The 19,228-nt window shown below is 54.4% G+C and overlaps 6 protein-coding genes across 6 annotated transcripts; 3 read left to right on the top strand and 3 right to left on the bottom strand.

Moving 5' to 3' along the window:
* Window positions 1-235: 235 nt before the first annotated feature.
* Window positions 236-1,301, top strand: EV422DRAFT_532937 (uncharacterized protein; the record flags this gene model as incomplete). The annotated part of the gene is made up of 2 exons (XM_053070572.1): window positions 236-683; window positions 758-1,301. Coding segments are annotated over exons 1-2 (356 nt in total), but the record flags the coding sequence as incomplete, so codon positions are not given.
* EV422DRAFT_532935 (Lipin/Ned1/Smp2-domain-containing protein) lies at window positions 1,290-5,431 on the top strand. The gene is made up of 5 exons (XM_053070571.1): window positions 1,290-2,352; window positions 2,420-3,417; window positions 3,495-3,722; window positions 3,798-4,070; window positions 4,146-5,431. Exons 1-5 carry the CDS (start codon window positions 1,479-1,481, stop codon window positions 5,127-5,129), a joined length of 3,357 nt encoding a protein of 1,118 aa, XP_052924769.1. The 5' UTR covers window positions 1,290-1,478; the 3' UTR covers window positions 5,130-5,431.
* Window positions 5,432-6,667: 1,236 nt separating this feature from the next.
* On the top strand, window positions 6,668-10,392 carry EV422DRAFT_532932 (SNF2 family N-terminal domain-containing protein). Its single transcript, XM_053070570.1, has 2 exons — window positions 6,668-7,883; window positions 7,963-10,392. The coding sequence occupies exons 1-2, from the start codon at window positions 6,939-6,941 to the stop codon at window positions 10,081-10,083; spliced, it is 3,066 nt and encodes a 1,021-aa protein (XP_052924768.1). The 5' UTR covers window positions 6,668-6,938; the 3' UTR covers window positions 10,084-10,392.
* A 771-nt stretch (window positions 10,393-11,163) lies between these two features.
* On the bottom strand, window positions 11,164-12,678 carry EV422DRAFT_92873 (uncharacterized protein). Its single transcript, XM_053074513.1, has 4 exons — window positions 12,129-12,678; window positions 12,001-12,051; window positions 11,300-11,889; window positions 11,164-11,235 (listed from the first exon to the last, which is right to left on the bottom strand). The coding sequence occupies exons 1-3, from the start codon at window positions 12,350-12,352 to the stop codon at window positions 11,532-11,534; spliced, it is 633 nt and encodes a 210-aa protein (XP_052924767.1). The 5' UTR covers window positions 12,353-12,678; the 3' UTR covers window positions 11,164-11,235; window positions 11,300-11,531.
* Window positions 12,679-17,322: 4,644 nt separating this feature from the next.
* On the bottom strand, window positions 17,323-17,851 carry EV422DRAFT_568395 (uncharacterized protein; the record flags this gene model as incomplete). The annotated part of the gene is made up of 4 exons (XM_053072643.1): window positions 17,323-17,398; window positions 17,465-17,565; window positions 17,662-17,687; window positions 17,761-17,851. The coding sequence occupies 4 exons, from the start codon at window positions 17,849-17,851 to the stop codon at window positions 17,323-17,325; spliced, it is 294 nt and encodes a 97-aa protein (XP_052924766.1).
* A 154-nt stretch (window positions 17,852-18,005) lies between these two features.
* EV422DRAFT_92724 (uncharacterized protein) lies at window positions 18,006-18,989 on the bottom strand. Its single transcript, XM_053074511.1, has 3 exons — window positions 18,866-18,989; window positions 18,752-18,805; window positions 18,006-18,685 (listed from the first exon to the last, which is right to left on the bottom strand). Exons 1-3 carry the CDS (start codon window positions 18,877-18,879, stop codon window positions 18,229-18,231), a joined length of 525 nt encoding a protein of 174 aa, XP_052924765.1. The 5' UTR covers window positions 18,880-18,989; the 3' UTR covers window positions 18,006-18,228.
* Window positions 18,990-19,228: the final 239 nt, after the last annotated feature.

Raw genomic sequence — 19,228 nt, 5'->3', positions numbered from 1 at the left:
ACAGGTACAGATCTGAGATGAGAGTGTGGGGTCGCCAACTGTTTTGTTTCGCCAGACTTGCACATGTTCGTCGGAGGCCGGAAGGAAGGGGGCGAGCGGGTTGGTTCCGTCGTGTGCGCGCCTGTGCGACCTCCCTCTTTTCATATCGTCAAGTACTCTTTTTGCGCTGTTCGCCGCCGGTTCTTCGCAACCTCTTGCTGCTGAGCCCGTGTCTGGCTGGCCGCCCGGCGTTCTTCCGCGGGTCATTGCCATATGAGGACGGGATTGTCAGAGAGCGCTTCGTTGTGTCATCCATCGCACATTCGACCGACTGGCAAAAGAAACGGAACTCGGCAAAAGCCCCCCCATCCCCGAAAGATATACTCTATTCCATATATCCAACGTCCTCCACAGTGAACACTCTTGGGACATAGAGTCGGGGCTGAACGAGCAACGGAACTATCGACGTCACGGCGTTCAACGGCGCTTACTCGGGCAACTCGCTCACTACGCAATTTGACATTTTGGTACTGGAGTTTGCACACGACAAAGAAGCATTGCTTTGGGGTCGAAATTCGCTTTCTGAGCGCACATCCCACTCTGCTGCACGGAAGGGTTGGCCTATTCTCTCTCGGACTTCGTGGTGAACCCACAACCACTAGCTACCAACCATGACCTCTATGGTGGCCTTTGCGGCCGGCAAGGTTCGTTTTTCACTTCACTCCCATTCCCCAAAACGTATCTCAACCTCGACCTCACCTCCCTCCCCGAATCCCAGGTAGTCTCCGCAGTCTCCGCCGTAAACTCCTTCTACAACGAGGTCAACCCTTCAACTCTCTCGGGTGCTATCGACGTCCTCGTCATCAAACACGGCGACGGTGAATTGGTCTGTTCGCCCTTTCATGTCAGATTTGGGAAACTCAAGCTACTCAGGCCCCACGATAAGGCGATTACGGTGACGATCAATGGGAAGCCCGCTGATTTACTCATGAAATTGGGCGAGGCTGGGGAGGCGTTCTTTGTTGTGGAGACGGAGAATCCCGTGCCAAGTGAATATGCCACGAGTCCAATTCAACATGCTGAGGAGGGTGAGGTACGTGAGTGAGCCGCCGAGCGGAGTGACCGAGCAATAGCGAGCGCTTGATTCGTGCAAAGGAGCCGGTGGGGGGACCTGGAGCGAATGCGGACTGCAATGAGCGCAGCGAGGTGCAGGGATGCTTGAGGCAGGCGAACTAGGAGCCGAACGCCTTCCGCGAGCGAAAGTGAAGCGCCAGCGGAGCGAGCCACATTGCGCCAAAGGCGCAATGCTTCCCCTAACCACGGCTCTTAGCGAGCGTCAGCGAGCGTGAGATCTTTTTAGCGAGGGAAGCGAGCTACACTCCTGCCCACCACAGTCCGTCATCCTCGTCGCGAGCGGAGTGAGCAGGGTGTCGTTCATCCGCCGCTTAACCATCCGTCGCCCAACCATCCGATCTTGAGCCTTCGGACAGCAAGGATCAATGGGGGATGGACCCGACTTCGAACCCTACTGGCGGCAGATTCCTTGTTTTTGTTCTCGGTTTTTTTTGGGGTCCCTCGCGATTGATATTTTCTTCCCGATTTCCCGATTTCAGGCCCCCATGGAACCATTCGATTTGAATTCTCCCGGAGACGAGAACGATCTTTTCAGTCCCACACGAGCAAACGGATATGTGAGCGCCCACAACTCGGACATTGAGGAAGACGAGTACCCCGAAGCCTCACCCACCGGCGACGCCCTCCAAGTCCCCACCGAGCACCACGGCAAACCCGACACAACCATCGGCTCCACCATCTCTTCCGCCAATCGCTCCGATCGGCCCATAGACGCCGACGACGTCGTCCAACGCTTCGAGCAGGACGCGCGGCTGGTGGGTATGATCCAAAGCAAACGTGACCGCAAACCCAGCGCGGTAAGGGGGAGCAATGAAGCGATCCATGATGCCGCTGCGAATCACCACCTCAGCGCTCCAGCCGCCCCACGTAAGCGAACACCCAGCAGTGCTGGTCTCGGCGAAGACACGCACGCCACCCCATCCGAATCCCCCACGAAAGACGGACACGGCCCTCCCTCAGCCGTCGTATCAGACAAACCCCCCTCGGAGCTCCCAATCGACGCAGAGGACGTGATCAAATCCTTTGCGCATGATGCGAATCTGGTCGGGATGAAGCAGGCGGATACGGATAAGAATCCGAGCGCGCAGGGGATTGTGGAGACGTCATTGCCCGGGATGCCCGAGCCGAGGAAGACGGAGGATGATGTGAGGCCTGGGAAGGGCGCAGTGGTGGACGATGGACAGGTGAAACCGGCTGTGAGGGAGGCGGAGGATCTGTCGGTTTCGTCACTACAGCCTGGTACGTTAAAGAGCCGTGGCTGAGTCCATGTTCCATACATATCGAAACTGATTTTTTGTATTTGCAGAACCAATCGACAGCCCCACCGAAAAGACGCTAATCACCCCAGCAACCCCCTCCGACCAAGAATTCAGTCCAACCGGCTCCGAAAAGCCCAAACTCTTCCACTCGATCTCCTACCCCGTCACCTCCGAATACCAAGAACGCCGGCGCGGCAGCCATACTCGCTCCAGCTCTGTGGGCATGCGCGGCGGCGGCGGCGAAGACGCCAGCGCACCCCTCGACTCGGTCGACGAGAGCGCGCTCAACTCCTCCTATATCCTGAAACGGGCAAACACGGGCCCTCTGAGTGATACGGAGGTGGAGTATGCCGACTACAACGCTTCCGTGAATGCCAAGAACGGGAAGAAGGGTGGGAAAGGGTGGGGCTGGAGATGGAGCGGTGCTCAGAACGAAGGGGAGAAAAAGCTGCTCAAAGGCGACGGCGGCGAACCCCTCGACGCAGACTCGCAACCCCGCCTCACGAACATGTCCGTCGACGAAAAAGTCAACAACTACCTCGCTGGCCTCCCCGACGAAAATAACCCCCGCACCCACTCCCCCATCTCAACCCCCAACCCCGACTCCCCCTCCAAAGACAACCTTGACCAGCCCAACGGCGGCGACACCTACACCCCCGGCGAAGGCCTCAGCGTCGCCTTCAACCACGACGTCGAGCTGGAGATCTCTATGGTACCCTACGACCGCGTCATTTCCCTTCGCCCGCGGGACGCCGACGAGCTGTTCAACAAGAACGTGGTCGGGTACGAGGCGTTTGCCAAAACCCCCGAATTGTTCGCCGACACATCACTCACGCTGCGGATTAACGGGCATTACTTCAACTGGGCGGTCGCGGGACCGATGATCATGTCGAATTTGGCGTTCAAGAAACCGTTGCCCGAGGATCTGGTTAGGAAGCTCGTCCGCGCGCATTCGAGGCCGGGGCTTTCGCCGGATAATAGGCGGTATAGCTTTAATCAGTTTAAGACGTGGTGGACTAGGGGCAGTAAGGATAACAATGGCTCGGTGGGTGATAGAGTAAACAGACCCTTGTCCGTTTCCTCCGAGACGATCAGTTTAGTAACACGATATTCTCACCACAGGACGAGAAAGACAAAAGCAAATCCTCCCCGGAACCCAAAGACCTCAACGGCAACAGTCCGACGCCACCATCCCCCACGGCCCAGATCAGCGCAGAAGACGAAGGCCCGATGAAGGAGCCGAACCAGACGCCGGCGGCGCCGACCGATAAATTGAAGGAGCAGCTGGAGGAGCAGCGGTCGTTCCCGATGCATTTTGCGAAATCTTTGCGGTTGACTTCGGAGCAGTTGGTATGTTCTTGTCAAATCCCTTACCTCCACCCCCGAGACACTATGAATATGTGCTGATTTCGATTATCCCCACAGAAACAACTAAACCTCCAACCCGGCCCAAACACCATCACCTTCACCGTCTCGCAGTCGGCAGCCTCCGTCTCCGCCAAGCTCTTCCTCTACGACCACAACTGCAACATCGTCATCTCCGACATCGACGGCACCATCACCAAATCCGATGCACTCGGGCATATTTTTACGATGGTGGGGAAGGATTGGACGCATTCGGGGATTGCGAGCTTGTATACCAATATAAGGAAGAATGGGTATCATATTTTGTATTTGACTAGTCGGGCTATTGGGCAGGTTAGTTGAAACATGCTGGTGCGTGGTTCGAGGGAGACTGTGCGATACCTAACTTTTTCTTGAAACATTGTATAGGCCGGCGCAACCCGCGAATATCTCTCCAAAATCGAACAGAACGGCCACCAGCTCCCCGAAGGCCCCGTCATCATGTCCCCCGACCGTCTCTTCGCCTCCTTCCACCGCGAAGTCATCCTCCGCAAACCCGAGGAATTCAAAATGGCCTGTCTGCGCGATATCAAACGCCTCTTTGTCGATCGGACACCCTTTTACGCGGGCTTTGGGAACCGGATCACTGATGCGCTGAGTTATCGCTCGGTTGATGTACCCAGTAGTCGAATATTCACGATCGATTCGACGGGCGAGATCAAATTGGAGCTGCTTGCGAATTATAAGAGCTCGTATATCAAGCTGAATGATCTGGTCGACCAGATCTTCCCGCCGATCGGACAGGAGAAAGTGACCGTCTCGGATTTCAACGATTGGAATTTCTGGAAGTCGGATTTACCCAAGATTGAGTTGCCGGATGTTGATGACGCGGACGTCGATGCGGCGGGGAGGGGGAGGAGGGGGGGTGGCAAGAAGGGTGGCAAACCCCCCAACATCAACAATAACAAGAATGGGAAGAAGCAGGGAAAGAATTTGGCGAAACCGGCGTCAGATGAAGAATACGATGAAGACGAGGACGAGTTCACGGACGACGAAGAGGCGTATGAGGACGAGGATATGTATGACGACGAGGACCTTGACGAGGACGAGTTTACAGATGATGAGGACGATGAACACTTCCATCAACATAACGGGACCGCAAACGCCCATACCACCTCCCCCACACATCCAAGTGCAGTACCCATCCCCCACGGCACAGGTCTAATCACAACGAGACACCCCGTCGGGTCACCCAAGGCGGAGGAGGGAGAGGATGTGGATGTGAGGTTCCCTGGGGGTATGCAGAGGGGGAACACGGTGAGGATGGGGAGTCTGGAGCGGGAGAAGGTGGAGAGGGTTTTGGGACGGGCGGATAGTGCGCCGGCGAGAGTTGTTAGTCCTGTGCGGAAGTGAAGGTACCGACCGATGCTACCCCACGCAATCTCGGGGGCGGTGACCCCCATAGTCTCGCTAGTTCATAGCGCCAACCCCCCCTAATCAATCTCCATAGACCCCACCCCCCTGGCCTTCGTTTTTGGCAGATTCCTCCACCCCCCATAAACTACGTCGCTCTTACATACGCCTCCATATCCTGCATCACCTTTATAGACATATATATCTAACTCTTCCTATGGGAGAGCTTTCCGTGCATTCATTGATGCACATACCAAGACAGCTATTTCATTCCAGAGATTCTCAGGAATGTTACTCATGCACATTATTGCACGAACTTGATCCATGACAGTTCGATTGAAACGTTCCGCAATACTAAGCAACCTCCTCGCAACCTCCTCCTCGTCCATAGACTCTTGAGGACTACGTTCCTCGTCCAGAGCGCAATGTGGAGAGGTGCCTTCACAGGCGGACTTTGTCATGGGATTAGGGTTGGGGATTAGGGTTATCACCGGGTTAGGGTTGTGAGGTTGGGGTTAGGGTTGGGGATTAGGGTTATCACTGGGTTAGGGTTGTGAGGTTGGGGATTAGGGTTGATAACCCTAATCCCTAACCCTAATCCCATGACAGACGCCGCCGTGGCCAGCCTTGTAACAAGTAAGAGCAACAACCAGCGGTACCTTTCTGTGCGGATTCACACACGCTGCAGACAACTGGACCGGTGGAAAGCAGATCTTTCATACAAAGCATACAAGTTTAGAGGATATGAGACTGGAACTCGAGGAAACCCGGGCGAGCATTCTTCGGGTTTTATTGTAGTTCTAAAATACATCATTTGTTGATTGTGCTCTCTTTTGCTGCTTTAGGTTCCACCGCCGACTGGACCGCCGCCGCCTACAACGACAGTGGGGAGGATCTGATTGCGCCGCCGCCGGCTTGTCGGGTGTCACCCTCAGCCTCCACACACTGTGCTATGGCATGCACAACCCCCTCCCCTCGCCCCATCCCGTCCAACCAATGTCAAGCCGATGTGTAGTTTCCGGCATATGTAGTGTATTCCCCAGTAAAGATCCCCGGTAATGGGCGGTAAATTCGAGGAGATGAAATCTGAGGATAAGGAGAGGAAGTTTATTGATGCGATGAAGCTGGAGGATGCGATGAAGGCACGAAGGCAGAGTAGGATGGCGGAGTAGGATGCCGTTCAATATCGGCGTGGCAATCTTAGTGCGGTATCAATTGCATGTATTGTACGTATCAAATGCTTTGTCTAATATGTAGATATCTACATAATATCTGTGTCTATTACAACTACTTTGGAAAATTGTCTTCTTGCTTAACAACTTGAGGGCATGTGCTCTGTGGACGAAAGCCCAATGCCTTGCCTGCCTCGTTCCCCGCTCCTCACGCTCAACGTGCGCAGAAGCTCGACCGTCAGAAGCTTACTCTCATGTTGCCGGGCTATGTGGTTGTCGCTTCCTTCCCAACTCGTAGGATTGGAGTGACGCGTTTGGCAGTCGCCTCTGTCTGGCTTCCCTTTCCGGACGCAATTTGTCAAACGAGGCGCTTTCGGACTTGTTGCAAATTCATGCTGTGCTTAGCGTAGACCTCAAACTATCCCCATTTGCAAATGGTAGAGGTTATCGCAGGGCAAAGTGCTGGAATAGCACCTCCTAGATAGTACTAGATAGGAAAGCTGCGCTCCCGGGGAATACCCACAGGTCTGGCTGGAGCTTTGAGACTTCTCCACTCCACCCTCGTCGCCTCCAGTCCACCAAGTTCCCACGGCCATTGCTTGAAACGATACTGCAACTTAGCAACCAACCGCAAACAATGACACAACCAGATTTCGCCTCCCTCCGCGGCATCCTCGGCGACGAAGTCCCCTCCATGTCACTCGGCGTCCTGCTCGCCGAGTCCAAAGGCGACCTATCACGAGCATGTCATTTATATTTCGAGAACCCAGGCAAATACCAACGACTTGCGATACAGGCGGCCGACGCCGGGGTGAAGCGGAAGGCGGAGGAGGATGCGGCGATGGGGACGAGGGATGTGAAGCGGGTGAAAGCAGCCGGTGGGGCCGGGTCGCCGCATCCGGACGGGGAGTTGAAGTATGCAGGCGACGTGATACTGGTAGCCCTTGCGACCATCCGGGGGCCCAACCAGCTACGAGACGGAGACGAAATCGAGACGATCGACCATAAGACCGTCTACTCGGCCCAACCGACGTCCAAAAGATACCCACGCGCGTCCAAAACACCCAGAGGGCCCATCACGCGCATCCGGGCCGGCGGCAAAGAGGTCGCCAAGATGTCCAAAGACGACGCGAAGGTGCTCGGCAAGCTGGTCGAGATGGACGTCATCGTCATCCGCGGCACGGTCGTCTCAGCCCCACCCTCACTCACACTGCTGTGCGATATTATCCTGCAGCTCCGCATCTTCTTCACTAAGAAGGCGTTTATGACCGTGGCGTCGGCCGACGATGAGGATACCCAGGACCAGACGATCAAGGATCGCAAGATTGCGCTGTTGACGTTATTCAAGATGCTTGGGTTGCGGCCGTTTGACCCCGCTGAGGCTGGGTTGAAGGAGGATGCTGCGGTGGATGCTGCGTCGAGTGGTGGCGCGGTGCCGGGTGAGGACGCGGTGGAGGATGAGAAGGAGCTGGAGGAGGATCAGGTGGAGGTTTTGTATGAGAAGGCGAGAGGTTTTGAGGATGTGCAGGAGATGGAGCCGAAGGAGGGGTTGGTTATTGACTTGAGGGGGTATCAAAAGCAGGTATGTTTGATGTTTGTCTGAACGTGATGACATCCCTGGTGCAAGACTGACATTATTGCTCTCTCAATCAATGGTACAGGCCCTATCCTGGATGGCGGCGAAAGAAAACCTTCAAGTAGATTCGGACTCGCATTCAATACATCCCCTGTGGGAAGAGTACGCCCTTCCAAGTCCGGGAAACCAGTGCGAGGCTCATCCACAGAAGATCTACTTAAACCCATACACCGGCGAGATGCAAACACGCTTCCCAAGCGCCGCCGACCGCACTCGGGCAGGAATCCTTGCCGACGAGATGGGACTCGGCAAAACGCTCGAGACCCTTGCTCTCATACACACAAATCGACCGACGCAGGAAGAGATGGGGCAGTCGAGTTGGACGAACCAGTTCCAACCGTTTGCGCGGTATGCTGCCAAGGGGAACTCGACGGACTCTGTACTTCCGTCAAGCCGGGCAACGCTGGTCGTGTGCCCGCTGTCCCTTCTGTCCCAGTGGCGCGATGAGGTCACGGAACGCTTCAGGCCGGGGACATTATCTCACGCCGTTTTCTACGGTACAGAACGGTCATTGAAAATCTCGGATCTGACATCTAAAGACGCACCCGATGTCGTCATCACAACCTACGGAGTCGTCGCGAGCGAATGGCAAGCAACAGTGAAAACCAACAAGCGCGCCTCGCTGATATTCGGCGTGCAATGGTTCCGAGTCGTGCTGGACGAAGCGCACTGGATCAAAAACCAGCAAACCGCCACCGCCAAATCCTGCCACAAGATCGACGCGCGACGTCGGTGGTGCGTTACCGGCACGCCCATCCAGAACCGGCTCGAGGACTTATTCTCCCTGGTGCATTTTCTCCGCATCGAGCCGTGGGGGAACTACTCCTTCTGGCGACAGTTCATCACCGTACCCTTTGCCAATAAGGACCCAAAAGCTTTGAACGTAGTCCAATCGGTTTTGGAACCGCTCGTCCTCCGTCGCCAGAAAACAACGCGAGTGGGACCCGAAGGCCGACCGATCGTGGAACTCCCGCCCAAAACGGTAGAGACCGAATACCTCGATTTCACAAAAGAGGAGCGCGATATCTACACGGCACTGTTTACGAAATCTAAAACGCAGTTCTCGGCGTTCTGCGCGGCAGGCAGCGTTCTCAGCCATTGGGCGCATGTGTTTCAGATGCTGACGAGGCTGAGGCAGTGTTGCTTGCATCCGGAGTTGGCGTTGGGGAAAGGGAACGCTGCTGCGTCGGCGTCGACGAGTAGTGCAGATGGGTCGGATATGGACATCGATGCGTTGATCAAACGGTTCCAAAATGGGTTGGATGGGAACAGCAGCACCACCGGTACATCCGACCGCGATACCTACGTCGACACCGTCTTCCAACGCCTTGCACAAGCCGGCAAATCCCCCCTTAACGGCACCAGCCCCTCCCAAGAAGACGACGACTCCTCGTGCCCGATCTGCTTCGACCTGATGGTCCAGCCAACCCTCTTCCCCTGCCTGCACATGAGCTGCTTCGAGTGCATCGTCGGATACCTCCAGAAACGCGAGCAGATGGGCGAGAAGGGCGAGTGTCCGATTTGCAGGAAGGAGTTCAGGGAAGAGGACTTGTTGGATATTGTTAGGGCGCCGAGTGCGCCCGCTGCAACTGCTGTCAGCGCGGGGGACACTCAAACGGATGGGAAGCAATCGTCGACGACTTTGGTAGATGATAACAAGGAAAACGGCAAAACCGACTCGGACACCATCATCACATCCCCACCACCACCTCTACCAACCCACACAATAACCCTCCGCCGCCACTTCCACGCCTCCACAAAACTTCTCACCCTAATCCACCACCTCACCCACCTCCGCACCACGCAACCCGACGTAAAAACAGTCGTCTTCTCACAGTTCACATCCATGCTCAACCTCTGCGAGATTGTGTTACAGGAACATGGGTTTGGGTTTTGTAGACTGGATGGGACGATGAGTCAGAGGGAACGGGAGGCGACGTTGCGGAGGTTTGCGAGTGATGAAGGGGATGCGGGGGAATGTAGGGTGTTGTTGGCGAGCATGAGGAGCGCGGGGGTGGGGTTGAACCTTGTGAGGGCGAGTTTTGTGGTTATCATGGAGCCGTGGTGGAATGTAAGTATTGTTTCAACCCCCCTCGCATCTCCTCCATTGGACAGCAAGTATCTCTCTCCGTTAGCTGCTATCTAACACACAGGTTTCCCGTTTCGCAATCGCTTTGCAACGCACCATAGGCCCCCGTAGAATCCCAAACTATCGACCGCGTCCACCGCATCGGCCAAACCCGCCCCGTCACTGTCAAACGGTTCGTCATGCGTGACACCGTCGAGGAGAAGATGCTTACGATCCAAGAGCGCAAGACGGTGCTGACTAAGTGGGCTATTGGGGAGGGTGAAGTTGGTGGTGCGAGTGCAGGGAGTGGTGGGACGGTGGGGGCGGCGGCGAAGAGGAAGGAGGAGGAGAAGAGGGGGAGGATTGAGGAGTTGAAGACGCTGTTTGGGTAGATGGGGAGGGGGGTTGGGGGCGGTTGGAGGGCTGCTTTTGATATTTTGGGTTCTATGTAGGTGGTGGATGGGAAGAGATTTTGATACCCCTCAGTGTGCGTTTTCTTGTAGATAGATGGATTTTTTTGAGCTTCATACAGTAGCTTTCACCCGTAGCCTTCGTCGACATCGGTGAGCATGCCGCAGATCTGCATGGCCTTGCCGACAAGAACGGTGGCCTTCCTTGCATCCCAATATGAGCCTGACATCCGGAACTTGAACCGGCGCTCTTTCAAACTCTCGGAGATTTTATCGTATACATCCTACTGGAGCTCAACGGCGTTGCCGCCTCGGCAGGTCAGTTTCTCGCTCCAGCACAGCCAAGATCAGTGCAGGGTTGGGTTGGGTTGGGCGCGCTCGAATAACGGCCCTGCATCGACTATAATAAATAGCCTTCCGTGCGCAGCCTTCCGCGCAAAATAACTTCGAGTTAGGGTTACAGCCTTCGCGGAATACCCGTACCGTAACTGAGGGTTAGGGTTTGTTGTGTACAACACAGCGGTTAGGGGTACAGCCTTCCCCTAATACCCGTACCATAACTGAGGGTTAGGGTTACCCTGTAAATGTGCTAGTCAATAGCCTTCCACGCGATATAACAGCCTCCCGCGCGAAATAACTTCCAGTTAGGGTTACAGCCTTCCCCTAATACCCGTACCGTAACTGAGGGTTAGGGTTACCCTGTAAATATGCGAGTCAATAGCCTTCCACGCGATATAACAGCCTCCCGCGCGAAATAACTTCCAGTTAGGGTTACAGCCTTCCCCTAATACCCGTACCGTAACTGAGGGTTAGGGTTACCCTGTAAATGTGCGAGTCAATAGCCTTCCACGCGATATAACAGCCTTCCACGCAAAATGACTTACAGTTAGGGTTACATGCGCTGGGCCAATGGGAAGCGTGGGCAACGACGCTCGAGACTGGGGCAGCGGTGGCCAATGGGAAGCGTGGCCAATGGGAAGCATGGTTCGGATGATGCGGGTCCATGGTTCCAGCTCTTAGCGTGACAGGTGCGGTTTTGCTCGGTGCGGAGTATGTTTCTGAGCAAGAGTCGAGTTCCATTCTCCCTTTACCAGAAGAGATGACAATCACGCGTGGTCATAATTCTTCTGACGACGTGCAGGTTTCGACGATGCAGAGGGATCGGCCGAGGGAGCGGATTAGATAAAGGATGTGCCGGAAAAGATCGCCGCATAAATTCAATGAGATGCACACGATCGCGAGGACGGCCCAAACAAACAGCCTCAAGCGATCGCGGTTGTGGTGGATGGCAAACGATCGCGAGGACGGCCCAAAACAATCAGCCTCAAGCGATCGTGAAGTCGAGAGCGGAACGCTGAATGCAGAGCGACGGAGGCGTGACAGGTGCGGTTTTGCTCGGTTTTGCAGAGTGCTTTCAGTTGGAGGTTGTTGAGCCATCGTTTCTCCAGCGTACTCCGGCGGAATGGTGTTGTCTCTGGTTGATGCGTTGGGTGAGCCATTGACCCACTGTACGATATTTACCACACCACACCACACCAGCCTACGGCCCTACAGCCGGATAATTCAATGGAATGGACACACCAACCTCCATCGACTGCCGTGTTCTCTTTGTTGTCTCGTTTCCGCTTGTTTGTGGCTACGTAGTAGGAACAATGAGGTAGGAAACAATGAGGCGATGGCACCCTGTTACCCAGTTCAAGTGATAAAGCTTACCCGTAGATCCTTGTTGCAGTGAGCCGAATGGGACAGTGGGAGAACACTTCTGCGCATTGCCGACGACGCGCAGCTAAAGCCGACGGCTTCGGACGACGTGCAGGTAGCGACGAACTGGTAGGTGGGGTTCCGAGACAAGCAAGGGGAACCTCTGCAGCATCCAGAAACGTCGTGCCTTGCAAGGCGTGTAGGAGCACCGAGGGCGACTCGCAGTGGGGCACCATCTGCCTCCCCAACGAGTGAGCTCATGCCGAAGATGGAGTGTTGGAATGCGCACGGGACCGCCATGACCATTGTACACCTTTGCATGGTGATTCCCAGGTCCACAGTAACTCAAAAGCGAAAAGAAGAGTGGGGAGCCGAAGTCCAGCCACTAGGGAAGGCTGCTGTAGCTGCCGGAGGTGTTGTAAGTGTGTGGTGTGGAAATGTGAGCAGGTCGATGTCGCAATGGCGGTTGGCGAGAAGGAGGTCCAGAGCGAAGAGGTCGCGTTCTTGCGCTGCGAACTGGGCTTTACTCAGGGCTTTACGAGGGGAGTTTCCCAGCTGGTCGTTCACCGACGTTCTCCTTTTTCCATCTCATGGTTCAATTGATGTTTCCGCCTATCCCCCCGGCCTTGCTATACAATATCTACCCACGCCCCCATCAAACCCACACCATTCCTACTATACAGCGTCCTCGCCCCGCGTGGGATGAATGTATCCAACTCCGTCAACAAGACATCCCATGTCAGAATCGTCCCTCAGGTCATCATATCGTCATCTGTATTGTGCACGAGATCGGAAGTAGCCGACGATGGTCTGACCGTATATAGAGTGGCCGTCCATCGAAAAACGTATAGAAATGCCCCTCACGATGAATTCCAGCCGATGTGCTGTACGTGTTGGGATGGAGTGAGTGAGCATTTCTCCCACTTGAATATGCACCCGAGCAGTTGCGACAGGCCCAGAAGGAAGAGTACTCCCTGAAAGCAGCCGTCCTTGGAGGGCGCCGTGTTCAAGAAGTCGTCTATCCATGATTGAGTGACCATTGAAGCACCACTTGAAGCACGACTCAGCTGAAGGCGCGTACTATACGTATAATATACTATACTCTACCCCTATCACAACTAGGAGCTCGCATCTTTCGGCACAACACCCTTCTGCACCCCCTTCTGCACCTCCTCCTACGCCGACATCTCTGCACCTTCCATCCCGGCATCTGCATCTTCCATCTCTAGCACTTCGTCACATCCGTATACTGATGAGCATCACCATCGTGAAGAAACATGGCCAACACGATGCTCAGCGCGATGATGGTATGGCGGGCATTGACGGCGGTCTGCGTATTGACCCATGATTCGGTAACCTCACCCACGGCACCACGTGCAATGGCATCAGCCATCATGCACACAAATGTCCCACAGTTATGGTCGTCGCGCTGTCGAGGCGTGAAGAGGGCGTCAACCGTCGGTGTCGGCGTCGGTGTGTGATTGAGCGGGACTTCAGTGGCCGTAATGCACCAATCCCACAAGAGGGAGCCTATATTGGCCATCTTATCAACGTAGTCGTGGTCGTTCGGGCGAGGCTTTGAGTCAAATAAAACGAGGGATACGTTTTCGTGTCTGGTTAATGACGAACCAGGGGGGCCCAGGGGTTTTGCGGACTTGGGCGACGAGTATTGCAAACAGGACCCAGTGCAGATTATCTGGGTTTGTTGGGAATAGCAGTACGTTGTACTCTGCAACATCGATAGACCGCTGAACATAAAACAAAAAAAAAAGGAAAGTTGGTTTAGTTAAGTACGGTAACTTTAGTAACTTAAGTAACTTTTCTTACCGGAACAAACGGAATAGGTACATTGAATCTCCGTGCCATTTTGACACTTTGGAAATCGCTGCCTGCCACGATTTCAACTCCACCGCCGCCGTCCCTGCCTGCCACGATTTGAACTCCACCACCGCCGCCGCTGTCTGCCATGATTTCAACGCCGCCGCGGCTGTCTGCCATGATTTCAACTCCACCGCCGCCGTTGTCAACTCCGCCGATGCCGGGGTTTGAGATGGCGCTGGGTGTGGTAGTGTGGGTTGGGCCAGGTGTTGGCGTGGGCTGGTGATCTCCTTCCCGGTTCTGTGCCCATGCAGCCTTGTCAACAAACTGGTGGATCCGCGCCCCGGGCCGCATAGCGAGAGGGTCATTTGGGAGAACCGGAGCAAAAATGTCGTCTATAATACATAGATCAGGCGCTCAGTAATGCGTCGAGGGCATGGGCTGGTGTTGGAGTTGGAGTTGGGGACAACGGAATCCCTTCGATCGGCCCCTTCTCTCCCGCTCCGAGCTGGTCATATAGATGTTTTCGTCGGGCGTTTATCCACCGGATACGGTTTGTGTCGGGTGCGCAATTGTTGTGGCATATTCCTCCGCGGATTCGACGTTGAGATTGAAGCGTGAGATGATTCCGACTGCATCTTGCTTCAGAAGTGTATTAAAACGACTGAATCCGTGTACCGCTGTCGCCCGCTTTGTCCGTTTCCCCTCCCCTTCAGATTCGTTTCGTCGCTTAGGCTGTAAAACAAGAGACCAGCGTGAGGATGTGCGTGAGGATGTGCAAGTGGGAATGTTCTGCAAGTGCGGGAGTCCTGGAGTCCCGGCACGACCTGCCAGCTACCTCTCCTCTCCTCCACCATCACTCCTCTCCTCCCCTTTCCGTCCAACCATCCTGTTTCCGTTCCATCTCCGGTTTGTCGCTTTGTCGCAAAGCCTCCTCTGATCACCCACCATATCTCATCTCCGGTTCGAACACGAATACTGCACATGTACTGTACGTCTATCGGTATCTGCATAAGGGGAAGAAGGAGAGTTGAGTGCCCTATGTTGCAGGACTCGAGCCATGATTCGTTTTTTGGATGATGAGTATTTGTGGGAAATGAATGCTGGGGTAGTAGTGCCTACCCAGCCGTACCAAATGGCAAACCACGGCGCTGAGAGCGTGAAGCTGTAAGGCCGAGCGTGAAGGCTGTAAGGCCGAGCTTGAGCGTAAGAGTACCCTAACCCTAATGTTACCCTAACCCTAATGGCGCCTCAATTTGACCGCGACTCTGTCGAACCTAACCCCAACCCTAACTCGGGTAAACCCTAACCCTAACCCTAACCCTAACCCTAACCCTAACCTAACCCTAACCCCAACCCTAACTCGGGTCTCGGGAGTATTGGGTGGAACATGTCCCAAGGATATTCACCGACAGGGTTAGCCCACGACGCCAATGAGATTTGCCTTCTACCACCATTTGTGCGACGACAGACAGCGGAATCCAAAAGGGCGCGCCTCTGCTCTCTCTCTCCCTCTCCCTCATCCCCCAGGTGCATACGCCATATGCGCGAAACCATCTGGTAGGGTATAGTCCGCTCTCTCTCGCGCTCTCGCTCACTCTCTCCCTCTCTCTCTCTCTTCTCCTTTCTCCCCTGAGTGGATACGTCATATGCGCCAACCCGGGGGCTGCTGACAGTGGCTGGATACGCCATATGCGCGAAACCATCTGGGCAGGGTACCCCATTTCCTCATCTCCCCGCTGCTCCCTCCCTGCTCGAGAACCTACCTTCGGTCTCCATGGGTTGTTATGTAGGCGATGGACGTTATTCTGGTGAATGTACGGGAGGTTCCAAGTTGCGTGCGTGCGTTAGCAAAAACAAAATGCAGGCGACCGTAACATTTATCAGAAAGCATACCAAAGGAAACTATCGCTTGATACAGGGGCTCCTCGGCGCCGATATCCAGTGAGTTTGCCCGTAGGTCTGCACGCCGGGGCGGTCGGGTGGTTCCCTGGGTGCTGCAGGGAGAAGGGCGCGACGGAAGCGCCAAGCGTGGGGATGCCGGCGACGTACGGGTTCGGGAAGAGCGGCGGATAGGGCAGGGGAAAACCGGGGGAGGCGGCGGAACCGACGTGGGAAAAAGAGGCAGTGGAATAGAAATAGAGGTGACCGCCTGTTCAGGCACAGAGGTAACCGGAGGAAGTTCGACCGAGGTAGCAGAGGCAACCGATCTGACCCGAATGACCTTGTTTTTGGTAGGCTCAGTCACCGCGGACCTGGGCTCAGTCGAAGTAACCGTATCAGTGGTCGTAGCGGTGGCGGACGCAGAAGCGACCGTGGCCGACGGGCCGGAGTGCAGAACACAGCACCTCCAACACAGAAGTAGGGTTAACAATCACGCCTGGCCGTGCCGGCAGTGGTCATAACTGTTCATCGGATGTGGAGCGAGAGTCTGAGCGAGAGCCGAGGTAGCTTCACCATTAACCATTCACCATTCACCATTCACCAGACGCACCAGAAGATAGTTAACAATCACGCCTGGCCGTGCCGGCAGTGGTCATAACTTCTTCTAGTGTAATTGGGAATGGGCAACGGAATCTGGGAATGGGCCACGGAATCTTGGTCTTGAAATGCTGAGATGCTGGAGGAAAAAGGTGTTCTGCCCGACGACGCGCAGCTATTTATACGTACAGTATGCGTCACTTGACTTCCAAGCCGGCCCCCCCCCCCCCCCCACCCCCCCGCGACGCGACCAGCGACTACCAAGGACAATGAATAAGAAAGTGCCCGACACCAAGCATTCCAAGCATCCGGTACCGCACCTCTGGCCACGGCGAGACAAACGCAGTCACATACATATACTGTACAGTACTCCACATCATTGTACCTCTGCCTGAGGCGTCGCCGATGAAGGCAACTTGTAGAAAAATGGGGGTACATACAGCCGTGCGAAGCCGTCGTCCTTTCCACTCTGAAGCGCGTGACGCACACACCCTAACCTGCACCCACAACAGGAGGGAGAAGTAGAATAGTTTGCAAGCCATTTTTCGAAGAGCGCACGAAGCAGAGCAAGTAGTATAGTTCAAAAGTAGTTTTTATTGAAAGATAGTATTATAATATAGTACAAGAGAGATATATACGAGTCATTCCCGTCCCATTACTTGTCTCCCGAGGGAGCCACCGAGTATAACGGTCGCTTCGCGTTGATTCTCACATTCCAGAGCGTTTAATGTGGTTGCCCAGCACCGGCCCTTTAACGTACGCATGCTCCCAGCACGATTGTCTCCCGAGGGAGCCACCGAGAAGAACGGTCGCTTCGCTTGGGCCTTTTAACGTGGGTGCCCAGCACGAGCGAAGAAGGGTGGTGCCGAAACGAAAAAGAGTGCCGAAGAAGAGTGCCGATGGTCGTTCAATGTGCCGACAGTCGTTTAACGTGCCGATGGTCGTTGACGTGCCGATGGTAGTTCCTGCGTGTCCGGTGGCTTCTATGGACGACGACGAGTGTTAGCGGATTTCGAACAGTGATCAAAGCAGACAATGATGATATTTACCTTAGCTCCTTGACGTCTTGCTCCGCGGCCTCGTCGATGTCGTTCTCGCCGGCTTCCTCGATGAAGTTCTCGATGTCGATTTCGGCGTCCTCTAGCGTCCTCTAGCTCCTGAAGACGAGAAGCAGAAGACGATATCAATGAATGTTGAAGAGCAGTGAAGAGCAGTGCGACGGCGACGATGATGATCAAAAACATACCTCAAGATCCTCGTCATCACTCTCATCTAATAGAGAAGCAGAAGACGATATCAATGAATGTTGAAGAGCAGTGCGACGGCGACGATGACGATCAAATACATACCTCAAGATCCTCGTCATCACTCTCATCTAATGGAGAAGCAGAAGACGAGTGATGATCCGCAACGGCGACGATGATGATCAAATACATACCTCAAGATCCTCGTCATCACTCTCATCTAATAGAGAAGCAGAAGACGATATCAATGAATGTTGAAGAGCAGTGAAGATCACGACGGCGACGATGATGATCAAATACATACCTCAAGAGTCGCCCTGTCCACATTCCCTGTCCATGGAGTCGCCCAGCGATCCTTCCATGGCCACCGAGTGTCACGGTCGCTTTGCGTTGATTTCATCACATTCCAGGTTCATAACGCCCATTACGCGGGTCGTTTAACGTGGTTTTCCTGATCACGGGCTGGTTAACGTGTTTTTCCACTTCCACGGGCTGGTTAACGTGTCGTCCACGTCCACGGGCTGGTTAACGTGTTTCTTCCACTTCCACGTGCCGATCGTAGTTTAACGTCATTTCGGACGTGCCGATGGTAGTTTAACGTCATTTCGGACCCGACCGAACCGAAGGAGTGCCGATGGTAGTTTAACGTCATTTCGGACCCGACCGAACCGAAGGAGTGCCGAGGAGTGCCGATGGTAGTTTAACGTCATTTCGGACCCGACCGAACCGAAGAAGTGCCGAAGGAGTGCCGAAGGAGCGCCGAAGGAGTGCCGAAGGAGTGCCGATGGTAGTTTAACGTCATTTCGGACCCGACCGAAGAGGATTGCGATTTCATAAGGTGAGATAACTAACCAGTGGACCGAAGAAGAGTGCCGAAGAAGAGCGCCGACGGTAAAGAAAAGACAACTAATAACCAGATCCTCAGTCGATATACAAGAATCAGTCACGATTTTATAAGATGAGATAACTAGCCAGTGGACCGAAGAAGAGTGCCGAAGAAGAGCGCCGACGGTAAAGAAAAGACAACTAATAACCAGATCGTCAGTCGATATACAAGAATCAGTCACGATTTCCTAAGATGAGATAACTAACCAGTGGACCGAAGAAGAGTGCCGAAGAAGAGCGCCGACGGTAAAGAAAAGACAACTAATAACCAGATCGTCAGTCGATATACGTGATTCTTGTATTTCACAGCACGTAACTCACCTCACCACTCTCATCACCAGCCCCTGCCCTGTCTACCCGAAGGTAGCCACCGAGTGTCACGGTCGCTTTGCGTTGATTTCAATCACATTCCAGGTTCATAACGCCCATTACGCGGGCTATTTAACGTGTGTCTTCCATCACGGAGCGTTTTCTGTGGTAGCCCAGCACCGGCCCTTTAACGTACGCATGCCTACCAGCACGAAGCGTTTTCTGTGGTTGCCTAGCACCGGCCCTTTAACGTACGCATGCTCCCAGCACGAAAAGAAAGGAAAGAAAAGAATGGAAAGTTAGCACGAGAAGAAACGAAAAGAAAAGGAAAGAAAAGAAAAGAATGGAACGTCGGGGCGTTTCACGTGGTTCCCC

Source organism: Fimicolochytrium jonesii, assembly GCF_025526975.1.
Source record: "Fimicolochytrium jonesii strain JEL569 chromosome Unknown EV422scaffold_15, whole genome shotgun sequence".
NCBI classification, from domain to species: Eukaryota; Fungi; Chytridiomycota; class Chytridiomycetes; order Spizellomycetales; family Powellomycetaceae; genus Fimicolochytrium; species Fimicolochytrium jonesii.
Note: the sequence above shows the minus strand (reverse complement) of the source record. Positions and strands in the feature narration are given on the sequence as shown.